Genomic DNA, 15,548 nt, shown 5'->3' on the forward strand with positions numbered 1-15,548 from the left:
TGTAAATCACAATAAAGCATATATCAATTGTTTGGTCTTAGCTGATATCTATTTAGTTCAAATGTAAAACTTGTAATTATGTCTTTAATAACAAAAATCTTTCCCCGAAAAGAATCATTCTTTATGTTTCGGCACATTCCACATTCTCTCCAGAAACCAGATGTAAACACTGCAGTCCCTTTGTTCATGACTGGATTTGTTTTGAATTATAAATATTCCCAAAAAGTAGGAGTAAGTAAAGATATCCCGATAATTGTCAGAAAACATTTCAAGAGGATAAATCTCTAGTTGACGTATTTGAAAATATTCCATCAGTCCACTATTCATAACAGATTTTCCTCCAGTTTAAAAAAACAAAATATAAAGCAATTTTAAACCATATATATTAATAGACAAAATGTTAACCTTGCTTTTGTCATATAAACCACTTGTTCAATGTTTGTTCGGTGTGAGTTAATGCTCCGTGTTAAAGGCCGTACTTACACCTGTAATTGTTAACTTTTCATTGTTTACTTGATGACGTTTTGTTATGTTTTACGTCAATGAAAGGACATAGATTTGAGCCAAAAATGGCCATAGATTTGAGTAAATAAAGGACATAGATGTGAGACAATACAGGACATAGATTTGGAACGTCTATGACGCAATATTAAAAAGGACATAGATTTGGGGAAAGGACATAGATTTGAGGCCGGACATAGATTTGAGGCCGGACATATATATGGAAATCTTAAGCTTTAGATAGATTTATACATATCCATATCTACAGCAAGCATTTCAGGCTGAAATATCAAATATTGCAACATGCTGTAAATGTCTCTTGTACATCAATTTAGAATGAATAAAGGCAACAGTAGTATACCGCTGTTCGAAAGTCATACATCGATTGAGAGAAAACAAATCCGGGTGAAATTGGAGACTAAATATAAAGTTCAACATAAAATCTATAATAAGGTGAGACACCATTGGCACAGTGGTTGCATTTTAAGTATTTCAGTGTTCATTTGGAATGGGGTAACAATCGGGAAAAGTTTTGCTACAAGAAACAAATTCTAAACATAGAATGCTACCACGAAGGTATCTTGAAAATTCTTTGTAAGCATTAATGTGTCTTTTATAAACTGTCCGATGAGTTGGCCATACGCAGATACGTCACCAACAGATTTATATGCCTGAATTCAGCATATAACATACTTTGAGGTTTATTTCATATTTATTATATAAGTTCTTTGGGGTTCTTATTGAAAGAGAGTCGAGTATTTTAAAGCGCAAGGCCCATTTCATTGACGTGTGTCATTTTTTCTGTACAGATTACTGAGCCTTACAGAAAGGGTGGAGTGGGAGGTCACCCGACGACTTTGTTCAAGGCAACAGTAGTATACCGCTGTTCAAAAGTCATAAATCGACAGAAAAAAATCCGGTTTACAGACTAAAACCGAGTGAAACACATCAACTATAAGAGGAAAACAACGAAACAACAGAATACTGAAGTGCAACAAAAGCAAACGACAATACAAATAGAGAATTTCCAGAAATTGTTTTACTTTACGAAATTTATTGATTAGGAAATCAAATATTGTATGTCAAATATGGGAATATGAAGGAACATGATTCAGATAGTTTCGTTTGAAACACAGAAATATAACAGCTGTTTTCCATTTGTTTGGTGTTTGAGCTTTTGAATTTGCCTTTTGATAAAGGAGTATCCGTTTTCAATTTTCCCTGGAGTTCGGTATTTTTGCTATTTCACTTTTTGTATGTTTCCCTTCAAACTGGAATTGTATTTGTATCAAAACGTTTATACCGTGTATAACTTGACACAGCCGCCTGTCATATTTATGTTCTGGTGATGATCAGGTGTTCCCAAAAGTAACAAAATATAAAAAGCAGTTTTAAACCGCGACAATCCATTTCATTTGACAGTTGATAACACGCCAATAATCTTCAAATTAGTGTTTTGCATGTCCAATGAATGAAATAACAAGCCAGTTTATATCTGAGTTACACTTTTTTTTTGCATCTGCCAGACAATATATTTTTATACTTATTTGTATATTTGACTTTCCTTCTATATTTCAATATTTCATATGATATTTTGTCTTTATCATGGACAAATCAAACAAGATTATAAACACATATCTTTTAGGCTTAACATTTCACGAAAAATGATAAACTTGTATTTTATCTGAAATTCATATTTATTTATCCATTATTCACTCCCAGTTGATGTCTGTTTAACACTATTTGAACCTAAGGACCCAACAACAGAGCAACAGAACCACTATTTCTTAGATTTCCGACTCCATGGACTCCGGTGTGAGTAATTGCATGTGATCCAACCGACCCTCCATTAGTTTGCTGGATAGTTTTTGTTCCTAAGCTTCCTGTTCCGGTTTGTGCTGCGGAATTGGATCCTAATGATCCATTGCTAGTTTGAGAAGCAGAGCTATAACCGAAGGCTCCAGTATTTGGTTGCTGCATTGTTTTAGATCCCAATCCTCCAGTATTTGTTTGTGTAACGGAATTGGTCCCAAGGCTACCTGTTGCAGTCTGAGATACTGTTTCATCGCCGAGACCTCCAATATTTGTTTTAGATACTGTATTTGAACCAAGTGATCCGCTTCCAATTTTACCCACTCTTGTTGATCCGAGACTACCTGCTGCTGATTGTGATACAGTATTAGATCCAAGGCCTCCGGCATTTGTCTGCGTAATAACATTTGAACCAGTGGATCCACTACCAGTCTGCCCAACACTTGTCGACCCAAGACCATCTGTTGCAGTTTGTGATACTGTATTCGATCCTAAAGACACAGTACCTTGCCCTTTTCCATTACCTGATGCTATTCCAGTGTGTTGAACTGTCGTGCTACCCAGACCCCCTGCATGAGTTTGACTTACTATACCACCTGCTCCTGTCAACACGGAGGTATTGTTTATCATGCCTTGTGTTGAACCTTGTTGATACATAGATTGGTGGTAGCCATTCCCATTGGTCTGGACAGATCCACTTAAGGACCCTACCCCAGTTGCTTGCGCATTGGCTGTATTAGTAGCCCCAGTTTGTGAAATAATGTTTCCATTGAAAATTGAATTAACTCCTTGTGCACTGTTTTGATTTTTGACTCCATATTTAAGATTATGATTTTTAATGCCAGCACCGCTATTCGTTATTTGTGTTTGTCCTTGGTTATTATGGAGATTTGTAGATGTAGTAGGAGTAACCTGTTGTGGTTGGACTCCACTTAAATATACAGTTCCTTTGTTTTCATAACTAGAATGTGTATTTTTAACATACCCATTTTGTGACGGAGTAGAAGATTTTGTTTCTCCAAACACATCGGAAGTGCCTATACCTGGAAGCCCATTTCGCTGAGTTACATTATCTGAATTAGTTGTGACGGACTGTGGTATATTCTCATGAAAAATTGGTACACTTGTTTTCATAGAAACGGTACCAGGTTTATATCCAAGACTATGGAAAAGTTTACTATTTAATGTATCAGGATTAAAACCATTGACAATGTGTTGAGCTTGTGCTTTTGAAGACTCTGTTATTTTTTGTTTAAGCATTTCCATTAAGTGGTCGTTTAATTTGTTTGGGTTGAATCCTTCTTGACTAGGTCCAGCTGATCCCTTGTCATCATTGCGACCACTGTATTGTTCCAATGAATGCAAAGGATTATAATTTGAGAAACCCCAATCAGTATGCTGAGCTGCAGGAAACATGCTGTGACCATTTGGGTCAAACTCTAATGGTGTTTTACTGTTCTCATTTTCTGTTGAAAATGAAGTAATTTCGTTTAGCAGGTCGTTCGGGTGATAAGATCCAAACAAATTACCATTTGTTCTGAGCTCCATGTATTTACTCATAATGGTATTTGGGTTAAAATCGCTACTCCTTCTTTTATGGTTTCTATTCAAACCTGTAGCAGCATTTACATATACTGGATTATAGCCGACGTTATGTAACATTTCGGAATTCAGATTTGTGGCATCGAAATGAAATGTTCCATGTCTTGATGATTGTTTTGATTTGTCCGCTAATTCATTAACTGATCCATGTTTAAGAAGTCCATTCGTGTTTCCATTCAAACTATTCGGAGAAAACATAGTTTTCATCATTTGATTATTTAACTGGGCTGCATCAAATCTGTTTATTGCTTCATGTGAACTTTTAGAATTTCCATTAGATGCATTATCTAATTGCTTATCGGTCTTATCCTTAGGCATACTATTAATATTTGAAATGGCTTTGTTCTTAGTTCGTGTACCCTGTCGGGAAGGCTCGGTATGTTCAGTGTCAGAATTCGGTTTGATATCCTCTTTATGTGCTTGGTTTGTTTGATGGACGATATTTGTTTGCATGTAATCTTTTAACATATCGTAATTACTATTCTGCGAATCGTGCATCAGCTGCTGATTGAGAGTATTTGGGTTGAAAATATACTTATTTGTATTTGCTGCAGATTTCTGCTCCACAGAAGATAATCCGTACATGTTATAATTTTTCATTGTTTTCATTTTCATGGCAGTAGATGCTTGATTATTAACTAAATTGTCACCAATATTTACATGTTTATATTCTCTATACTGTTGTAAATATGAATTAGGATTATGAATAAAAAATCCCCAACCATCTCCAAACACACTTGGTCGTTGATTATTTTCGCCTCCAGATAAACTGGTCATCATGTTATGCATGTCGGGGTCATACTTTCTTTTTGGTTTGTATGCATCTAAAGAATAAGAATAATTACATATAATGATTTTTTTTACACAAACATAAATCAAGTAAAACAACGACAAATTAAGGCTATAAAACATCGTGTCATTTGAAGTATTATCGAAATGTTTGACTTCTAAACCATTCCATTTAAGTTTAGGTGCAACACCATCAAGTCACTCAATCACATTTAAAATATATGTAAGAGTAGCCCTACTCTGACATAGTGGTTTTGATGTTTCGTTTTTTTAAACTAGCAAATGTACTTACATGAATGAAAATATTTGACCATTTTGATACCACATTTTCCTGTGCTTGAACCTGCATTACAGTTGTAGGGTAGATGTGTTGAATAGTATGCTGATTAAGATTTACAATAAACCATGGTGCTATTTTCCGTAGTAGCTTATTTCCAGGGACTCATGTTTCAAAATGTGATAAAAATTGGAATGTAGAAAGTAAATAAATCTATAATTAAGAATATACATGGTCTTAATGAGTTACACCTAAAGTAAAACATTTATAAAGCTTTGAAAATTAAAACAAATTATTTGAATATAAAGGGATTTTTTGGTGGTATGAAACCTTTATATAGTCAACAAGGATGGGATGTGTAACGGTTTGATAATTTGTTAAGACAGTTTTTAGATGACTCATTGATTCGAAACATTCAAACACTCTTGTATATGCTACTGTTTGAGTTATTGAATTCTCCCCTTATTTCTTGTCTCAACAGAACACTTTAAATTTCTATACATAATTACAAGAGAGCTCGACTTAAAAAAAAAAAGCAAGTTTCTCTAAGTATGTTGACAGAACATGGCTATCGCGGTTGTTATAGATGTTACTGAATCTCTCAATATTGTGTCAGAATGGGTACGACTACTATCTGGTATTGCCGGCAAATGATTCTATAATCGTCTAACGCCCTTTGTCAAAAATGACTAATTTCTGGCTTTTTGTAGTAAAGCAAACGTGACCATGTAATTGAAACAAGATCTGTTAACCAATATATACGACATATGACACGAAATCCGTTTTGTGTCATTGCGGTAGTATGGATTACTAAGGTTTAACATATAGCTGTGCATGCAGTAACATTACACACCTGTCGAACTGTTGAACTTTGTTCTTGTTTCATTGTGGTGTTGTCTCCCGAAAAGACCGCGTGTCTTAAGTCACGAACCTTATTAATTTTCTTTTTCTCATTGTGGTGTTTTTTTTTCCTTTAATAAATTCGTGTTGCTTGCAGATCTTTGTTAACATTTGATAAAATAATAATTTTTCATAACTTGAATTGTGAAGTATTGGTAAATGCAGAGCTTCTTTTATGGTATTGACACTTGACCATTAGCGAACCTCGCATGTTGACCTTCATATGTGCTTTTTCTCTTCGTTTCTTCACTTTTCGTTCGTTTGGTTTATTGTTTTGTTTTGTGATGAGATGAGACTTTAATAAACATTGAATTGAATTGATTGAATTGTGTTGCTGTGATGCTTTTGCTATCTGAATGTCAAAAAGGCACACAAAATACGGTGTCTACGGTAAAATTACAGGTAAAAAAGTAATGAAATTTTGTGGTACAATCGGGAATATGTTTGTGGGACAATTGGGAAGTTTAAATGTGGGACAATTGGGAATTGTTTTGAAAGTGATCATTTTGTTTTTATAGTGTATATCAGTTAATTACACGTTTAGTAATTACAATTTTTAAATCCCGCTTTAGTCCAAAACAAAAAAATACAAATGGGTGAAATTCAAATTGTATATATTTTTTAAGTTTTTCAAATTCTATATTTCTCTTTAGTTTTCAATTTACATTTTTATAATAAATAACGTTTTATTTTAACTTAATAAAAACTAAAAAATACTCACCAGAAAAAACAAACAGAAGCAAGAATACAAGCAAATATGTACAGATCATGATCTTTATTCTTCCAGCTCGACTTGAATGATCTTTGTTCACAAGTGCTCATCAATAGTCTAGCAGGTGGAAAGTTATACCGTGTGTCAAACTGATAACATTATGATAAAGTCTTCATTCCTCGGATGATAAAAATGAAAACGTGCACAAATGATAAGTTGAATATAATGAAAACAACTTTGATAAACTTAAGCATGGAAAGATAATGAATACATGTAATAGATAAGTGGTGCCATTGGTCGCTATGCTGGGACTGCAGTATATGCTTTCGTACCAGAAACCAAACCTAGATAAACAATTCGGGAATTTTCATTATTCCTTTGGCCGCAAACATACATTCAATTTACTTCTTTTGTTTGAAAAAAAAATATTATGTACAAGCTTTAGCTGTTCTCCTAAAGTTAGCTTTAATGAAATTTCATATAAAGTACGTATAATTGAATACTGCTCCAAAGAAATGCATTATTTTGAGAATATTTAGAAAACAAGAGTCTATTCATCTTCCAAAACCAATTCCACCTAAACGAACCGTTCGCTTAATATCAAGAAATATATTTGTTTCTGATCATTTTTCAAAAAAAATAACTAAATATTACAGAACTATAGTGATAACACATTTGTTCGGAGTGTATTACTACATGTAAACAGGAATAATTCACTCATAATAGTAAAATAACAAAAATACTGAACTCCAACGAAAATTAAAAACGAAAAGTCCCTTATCAAATGGCAAGATATAAATCTCAAACACATCAAATAAATTTAAAACAAGTGTCATATTGAAAAAATACATGTATCTAAAACAAACGTATCAATCAGAACACATTCGAATTCCAATGGATTTAGTAAAGACGTCAATAACAGTCAGAGACAAACATGACCTTGTGCATTTCCAAAATATAGGTACCGACAGATTGTAAAACCATGAAATAAATGTACATATGTATATATGTAAACATAATAATATCAGTGTGGTTTTAATTTACTGATAATAAAATCAATATTAATATCAATAAAAATAATATTTAAAGATTTAATTATAGAGTTGAATTCACTAGTGTTGAATTGGTACCTTTTATAATAAAGTTGTATGTAAAGAACAAAGGTTTTTTTTACCCAGATCGTACCTAAATTTCCAGGCAAAATATATATAATAAATGTTTATATTGCTCTAACCGTGAGTGTCAAAAGTACCACTGCTGGTGGATAGTTAGTCATTATATGTAGTATTTAGGTATTGCTATTTTTGTGAATGACTTTAATTAGGTCTTTCCACCTTTCCGTGGAAAGACCTATTGATTTTGTTCTGATTATTATTATTATTATTATTTTTTTTTTCTTCCGCCCATTTTTTTTCTTGCGTAATTTTGTTGTTTCAAAAGATTTCGCTTAGATATTTGGAATATGATATCGTATAGTTTATACGCTTTAAAAACTGACAACCGCGCAACTAAATATTTTGCGTTGGAAGAGTTATCTCCCCAAACACTGTTTTTCTTGTGGTCACTACTTCTTTGCAACCGTAAAAGATTACGACAAATTTATTTTACCAAATTGCTCGTTACATCTTCAGGATTCGGAGTTTAGTTTTGACCGAAGCTATCCGGAGACTCCATATAAGAGTTATTCCCCCTTATATATTTGATATAAGTGATTTGCATTTCTAACTGGTAAACCATAAGTGATAGAGACCTAGGGTCTTTTGATTCCAAAAAAAAGAAAAGGAGGTCAATGTCAAAGATCAAGATCATGTTCTAAATTTTGATTTTTTGCTTATTTTCACTGATTTTCAAATACCGTATGACATATCGACAAATAATTTTTCATAAATTGTTAGTTGCAAGATGTCCTTACTTGCATTTTTTGGTTGAAAGGGTGTGCACACAATAAATGGGAGTTTTTGCCCATCTTACATTACGCCTAAAGTGATATTACTCTTTATCCAAACATATTAAAGACCTAGGGTCTTTTGATTTAAGGTCCTAGGTTTGTGACCTTGAAATTGAAGCTAAGGTCATAGGTTAATAGGACGTTCTAGATTTTGACCTTTGCTTTAAATTCATATTAATACATCATAAAGCCATAGGAACTAACATTTTAAACTGATTCTTTATATTTTAATATCGAATTAGATCTTTACTAGTGGAAAGACCTTCAATTGGTGAACAATTGGTTTTTAATTTGCAGTAAGTTTACTTTTAATGTGTTTATTATAAATTCTACATAAATACAATTTCGTTATTATTCTTTGTAAGATTTTTCTACAATTTAAATGGAATATATTGTATATGGATATGGAACTATTCTTTGGTGATTTCAAAAGCACAAAAAAAACCTTAACAACGCAGACGGCACTTTTCTTTCATAATTTAAGCTGTAGAAAATGAAAATTCAGGAAATTTACATAAGTAAGAAAAATTAATCCAGTACGTGTGTGTGATAGTACATAAACATTGCTTAATGAAAACAAAATTAGAAATGTAAAAACGAGTAAGACCACAAAAGAATAATATATCAGCAAAAAAAAAAACGATTTGTTATTTCACAACAGCATTAAATATAGTAATTATATATTCTATTGCTGTCTATCCTGTTACTATAATATATAAAGTAACAGGATATACTATATTTGTCTGAAACTTCTTCAAATTGAAAAGTTTCATTATTTGAACTTATTTAAAGGTAACAGCAACACACACGCAATATTGTATACTGTATGTTGCAAAACTTTTCAGAATTTATGGGCCTCAATGCTCTTCAACTTCTACTTTATTTGACCTTTAACTTTTTTGATTCGAGCGTCACTGACGATTCTTTTGTAGTTTTGGCTTTCGTACTGGTTAATTTTTTTTATATATATACAACTTTATATAGGTAACACGATAGACAATGGACACTATATTGGTTGGTCATTTATAAATAATCATAAATACATCTAGTGAATAAAAACTTTAAAATATAACTATACAAGTACAGAACATGTACTATACTGTTCAGTAATACAAACATAGACACTAACTTTAAGAGGACAAAACTGAAATATGGCAAATTAAAATAAAAACGGTGTAACCAATCTCATTTCTTAGAATTACTGAATAAGAATGTATCTGACTTTTTCCTTTTACTTGAGGTTTTTAAAGATCAGTAGCATTACAACAATCAGGGGTATATAAGTTGTACTTAAGGATGTACTTAGGTGAGGTTTTGGAATTTGTGTCAAATGTTCGAAATCCTTGGTGTTTTTCCATACAATGCAATGTAAAATATTTTGCCCCATAACACCCATTTATTTTTTCATATAAGACTTAATAGCTCATGAAAGGTCATTTACCAAAATTTTAGAAGATTCTTGATTTTCTTTCTTTGTTTTGACTCCCAAATAATACAAATGCAAATCTAGGGTAAAAGTCCGAGTCAGCCTTTTCCCGCCATATTTTAAATTTCAAATATCTCGAAAAGGAGGTCCATGACCTATCAATATTTTTAGCTTATCTTTATCATTAATTGATGCTCTACCAGCTTATAGTATCAATTTTAATTTCTTAATTTCTAATTTTTTACCTAACCTCACCTAAGTACATCCTTAATACTAATAGGATGAACATTTCTGAAAGAGATGCGAAACATAACAAAGGGACATTCAAACTATTTAGTCGAAAACAGACTGACAATGTAATGACAAAGGAAAACTACTAAAAGACAAATATTACTAGTATATAAAAACACAGCATAGACAATTTCATACTTTCCTAGGAATTAAATTACTTTTGACATTTCGAAATTTGATACTCAGATGGCATCAACATCACAGTTAACCTTATAAGTTCATTTCTGGAATGAAGCATTTAACGACTACAAATTTATATACAGTTTCTCTTTATTTAAAGAAAACCCCAACATATATTATCGTTCATGTTACCACATTGTTTTTGTTACCGTAAACAAACGTTCCTGGTACTCAGTCAAAATTCATACATATAATGAAAAAGGTCAAACAGTACGTAAGGAAAGAACTTGATTTTGTGCTAATTAGAAAGAGAAATAAATAATTGAATCTGAAGAATTGTATCTTTAAGTTACATTGCTGCTTTACATTTACATTCTACAACAGAGTTATGAGCAAACCAAAATTGGCAAAAGCGATCATATAAGTTTTACGGTCACTATCAAGAATGGTTGACCGATACGAGGTACATGTGTCTGAGCTATTTAGCTACTTGTCTTCGCGGTTTTAGATCATGATAACCATAAGTGTCATGTGGTCTGTAATTTCCTCGATTGTGACATGTTGACTGAGTTAGTACTTGCATTGGAGGTGCATGCATAGCACATATTGTAAAAGTGCTATCCAGGGATAGGCAAGGGAAAGTTCCTAACCAACATTTGGATTTTCTTACATGTCAAGCACTAAATCGTCAAAAAACAATTTATCGATATTGTCAATGAATTTAACAGAAATAATCATAGATCTGCCATTAAAAAATAGCTCTCAAAATAACTTTACCATTTCAGTAAGGTCCTGAGAAAAAAATAGACAAAATACTGCACATGGCATGTTTCAAATATTCTTTCATAAGATGATTAAGATGTTTTTTTTTCGATACATTGTTAAAAGAAATTGGTGTGTATAATATACGGTTGTTACATGTGGAGCAGAATCTGCTTACCCTTCTAGAGCTCCCGATAACACCCGCGTTTTTTGGTGTAGTCCGTGCTGCTCAGCCTGGTTTTCTCGATATGTTGTATTTTGTAAACTGTTGTATGTTATTTTGGTCATTTTAAAGTTTTTTGCCATAGCATGGCCAGTTTCTCTTCAACTAATTAGTTTGAATGTTTAGTTGGTATCGTTTGCCTTTGATAATTAAAACTTTGAAGAATAGTTGGACTAAAAGAAGTTTCATATAAAAATAAAATACGTGGTTTGATTGTCAACGAGAAAACGCTCCACCAGAGAACAAGTGACACAGAAATTAGCAACTATAGGTCAAAGTACAGCCTTCAGCAGTGAGCAAAACCAGTCTTTTTCAAATACATTTTACGTTTAAATGTCTGAAATGTACTATTTAGGCCCATTTGAAGTTGATACGTACAAACTTTTGGTCTTGAGTGTATAATATGGTGACGGTTTTCCCATTGAAATCGAATTAATATTTTAATGCTTTATCAACGTCGTACAATTTATGTTCAAATAAATCAATCATACTTTTTAAAAATTGAAATTAACTGTGTAGCGAGTATGCAAATCATCAGATTTATTCTTTAATTCGTCGAAATTACATATATATTTTGAAGTTACAAGTTTTAACGTGAAAATAAATAGGTCTGTATATACGCACTAGCCGCGAAACATATGTCTTATATTTATGTATACTCTATATTCAAACATATTATTGGTTGTATATTTGACGCATCTTACTAATGCACAAATGAGAAAAGACTGTTTATTGCATTTGTCTTTCAACATGAGGGAAATGTAAAACCCCACGCATACAAACTATCTTACCAACGTATGTGATATTTCTACACCAATTACATAAGTCATAAATAAAAAAGTTAGTTTTGCATGACACAGGTATTAAATATTTCTAAGGAGAAGAAGGAAATACTTGTTACGTATTTACAATAATATTTTGATTGTGTTTAACCCATATTTTTTTCTACTTACTTACGATAAGTTCAAGTCTGACAGACGTAAACTTGTGCAAAACAGACACAGAATTGAGGATAGTTTGTTAAAAAAAAAGATTACAATCGACCACACTTTGATAAAACAAAACAAAAATGATAAATTCTACGTCTTAAGAGGACTACACAACATTTTTACAATGGTCAATCTTTTATCTATCTTTAATGAGCAAGCCCCAAGTTTGATATATGTCTTTTTGTTGTTGTGATGTACAAGTACCCTTCCACGTCCAGTCTGTGTTTTGTTAGATGTACTTCTATTAGTATCCATCATTATGCTTTACTGTTGCGCAACTTTCTCAGGTAAGGGGGGTTGGGGTTGGCGCCTTCAAACTAGTGTAACCCCGCCACATTATGTATGTGCCTGTCCTAAGTGATGAGCCTGTGATTCATGGATTGTCATTTGTTTTGTTTTGAATTGTTTTACATTTGTAATTCTGGGCCTGTTATAGCTGACTATGCTGTTGTATAAGATCGTATAGGGCCTATAGTTGTAAATTTCAGCGTCATTTGGTCTCTTGTGGAGACATGTCTTAGTGCCAATCATACCACATCTTCTTTTTTATATTATTTACATGAGGGGTGTATTGTATCGTCTGTATAGAAGTGCCAACAGCAAAGCAATCGTAACATAATAATGTTGCAGTCTCCTTTCTGTAAAGTTTTTTTTTTAATCTCTGAAAAACTGTAAATCTCATTACTTTTGGGAATTACGTGGTTAAAACTTAACCAGTCATATGTATATTCAACATGATTATATAAATACCCACAAAAATACTTTAACGTATGAATATTTGTAGTTCTATGCATACTCTACAAAATATTAATCTAAATAAGAACTTATCCAATACAAAATACCAAGACATGTTATTTTAGAGCTAATTTTCGAATGCATGTATAGTAAGACTTATGTAAGCTTGCTTGCTTTTTGTATATTGTACTTAAATTTAAGTATTATATATATATATATATATATATATATATATATATATATATATATATATATATATATATACAGGCTTAATTTGGAATTTAGCTCTAATTAAAGTTTTGATAAAGGGTAAGGATAAATGAAAATGTGGATTGAAATTCAACGAGACAGCCATCCAACTGTAGAAATAAGAGATGATTCGATTTGATTAAAAACTTTTTAGCGTATTCTTTCTTATTTCAAAGCACTGTAAGAAGGTTCTCCGACATCGTTCTATTGAACTAAGAGCTCACCAAATGTACACTACGTTGTTCCCGACTGTGCTTTCAATTACCAAAAACAAATGTTTGAATATGCATTTATTTTTTTACTGCTTAAAAGAATTTTACAAAACTTACAAAATTCGGTTAAAAATCAAAGTGAAATTTATAGAGGTCGTCTTAACATAAATAAGGAATGAATACACGGAAGCTTAGAAGTCATAAGATGTAGAAGAAAACATAATAAACTGAACATTGTAAATTCAAAGCTGATTTAAAGCTTTATATCAGTCAAAAGAGGGAGAAAGAATTAAATATAGATAAACAAGTAAAGGTTTTGTTAAATTTACCGAAGAACCTTCTCAAGCAAAAGCAGATTATGATCAAACGGAGAAAAAAAAATAATCAAAATACATTAATGTTAAAGTGTAGGCAGTAGCTGTATGTTACTGTACTGCATTTGCAAGAACAGTACTTAAAAAATCAAAATTGCTAATGAATTGATTTAAACATAATAACCCTTTTCATATAACAATGAAAAAATGTTTTGCATTTCTTCCCCATCTACAAAGATTCATAAAGTTTCAACGAAACTAACTTGTCATATCACAGCTTTTTTTTTTTTTTAAAGAATAGCAGCGCAAACGTAGACTACTCCCAAATAAAGGACAAACTGTATCAGCGGATATTGGTTAGAAACACAAAGACAGTGAAAACTAGGATACAAAATAGTGTTAATCAACTTCAAATATGAGCCGAAATCCTCATTCAATTCAATTCCTCTTTTTGTAAATAAAATATGTGCCAGACTGAGAGAGAAACATGTCGACAAGTTAACGAACGTAGCATGCTACGCTCTATTCAGCCTTTACGTAAACGTACATCTAAAACAAATTTATTTAATCTTTGTCATAGAATTGAATGCTATTTTTTTTTTTTTTTTTTTTATTTATACAAAATGAAAGGAAGTGACCATGATCATCACATTTTTATTAACAGGAAACACGAAAAAACATATATTGAGTTTATATTTGCAATAAAAAAAAAAACCAATATTCAAATTGTGGATCTGAAACGTTAACTTTAAACACAAAACTTCGATTGAAATTGACTAGTGAAATGACGGAACCAAATATTCGTCTTTGAGGCTATGAAGGTTAAGTATTTATAAAAATAAGAAGACGTGTTATTATTGCCAATGAGACAATTATCCACCAGAGATCAAATGACGTAGAAGATAACTTGTATGAATTGAAAATCTATTGATAATTTTGAACATGATACGACAGTTAGTTACAGCAAACCAATTTTAACTGGAGTCTTAAAATAAGAATATATATAAACGAAGACTACGTGACCTTTTAAGCATATACAAGTCAAGCAAAATTATCCCTGTTCAATAACATTTATCTGTCAAACGTCAACTTAAACGTAAGAGAGGGACAAATATATATTCAACCCATTTACGATGACTTTGTGGTCGTAAATATAGTCTAAATTTAGATTTAGTGCTTGTCGCTTTTCCTAATTAGACTGAAAATATCAATGCATTATTGATAGCGAAACTAAATTATGATATTTAGTAACTGAAGATAGGGAATATATTTTTGTAATCGTTCATAACTTATAATTGTAATTCAGTATTTACAAACCGGCCAAATTACTATTTCTAAATCGCCGTAAATCCAGTGCATGGTTAATTATATTTAAATCGCGAAACACGTATATTTAAGAAACTATATTTTAAGAACCAAGATTTAGTAGACAGCCATCCATCGACAGACCATAACACAATTTAATGTAAATTTTGCATGCAAATCTTTCCGTAATGCGTAACTATTTTTTCTTAACTATTGTAATTATTATTCAATGCAATGCGACAAGGAAGTCCAATGTGCTGTATAATTTACACATGACGTTTTATTTACACTTTTATTTTGACAAGTACTCTTGAATAATAATGAAGAAAATATTAAATAAACAGTGGGCCAATGACATGAATTGACATATCTATTTTCTAT

The 15,548-nt window shown here is 31.8% G+C and overlaps 1 protein-coding gene across 1 annotated transcript; it reads right to left on the bottom strand.

The window, feature by feature from the left end:
- Window positions 1–1,561: 1,561 nt before the first annotated feature.
- On the bottom strand, window positions 1,562–6,754 carry LOC143079670 (uncharacterized). Its single transcript, XM_076255143.1, has 2 exons — window positions 6,603–6,754; window positions 1,562–4,739 (listed from the first exon to the last, which is right to left on the bottom strand). The coding sequence occupies exons 1-2, from the start codon at window positions 6,649–6,651 to the stop codon at window positions 2,251–2,253; spliced, it is 2,538 nt and encodes an 845-aa protein (XP_076111258.1). The 5' UTR covers window positions 6,652–6,754; the 3' UTR covers window positions 1,562–2,250.
- Between the last annotated feature and the right edge of the window lie 8,794 nt (window positions 6,755–15,548).

Source organism: Mytilus galloprovincialis, chromosome 6, assembly GCF_965363235.1.
Source record: "Mytilus galloprovincialis chromosome 6, xbMytGall1.hap1.1, whole genome shotgun sequence".
NCBI lineage: Eukaryota > Metazoa > Mollusca > Bivalvia > Mytilida > Mytilidae > Mytilus > Mytilus galloprovincialis.

Excerpts from the sequence above, each read along its gene's own strand:
- LOC143079670 (XM_076255143.1), bottom strand. The coding sequence starts at position 6,651 with ATGATCTGTACATATTTGCTTGTATTCTTGCTTCTGTTTGTTTTTTCT. Across the intron at positions 4,740-6,602 it reads GCTTCTGTTTGTTTTTTCTG|ATGCATACAAACCAAAAAGA; the intron begins GTGAGTATTTTT and ends CTTATTCTTTAG.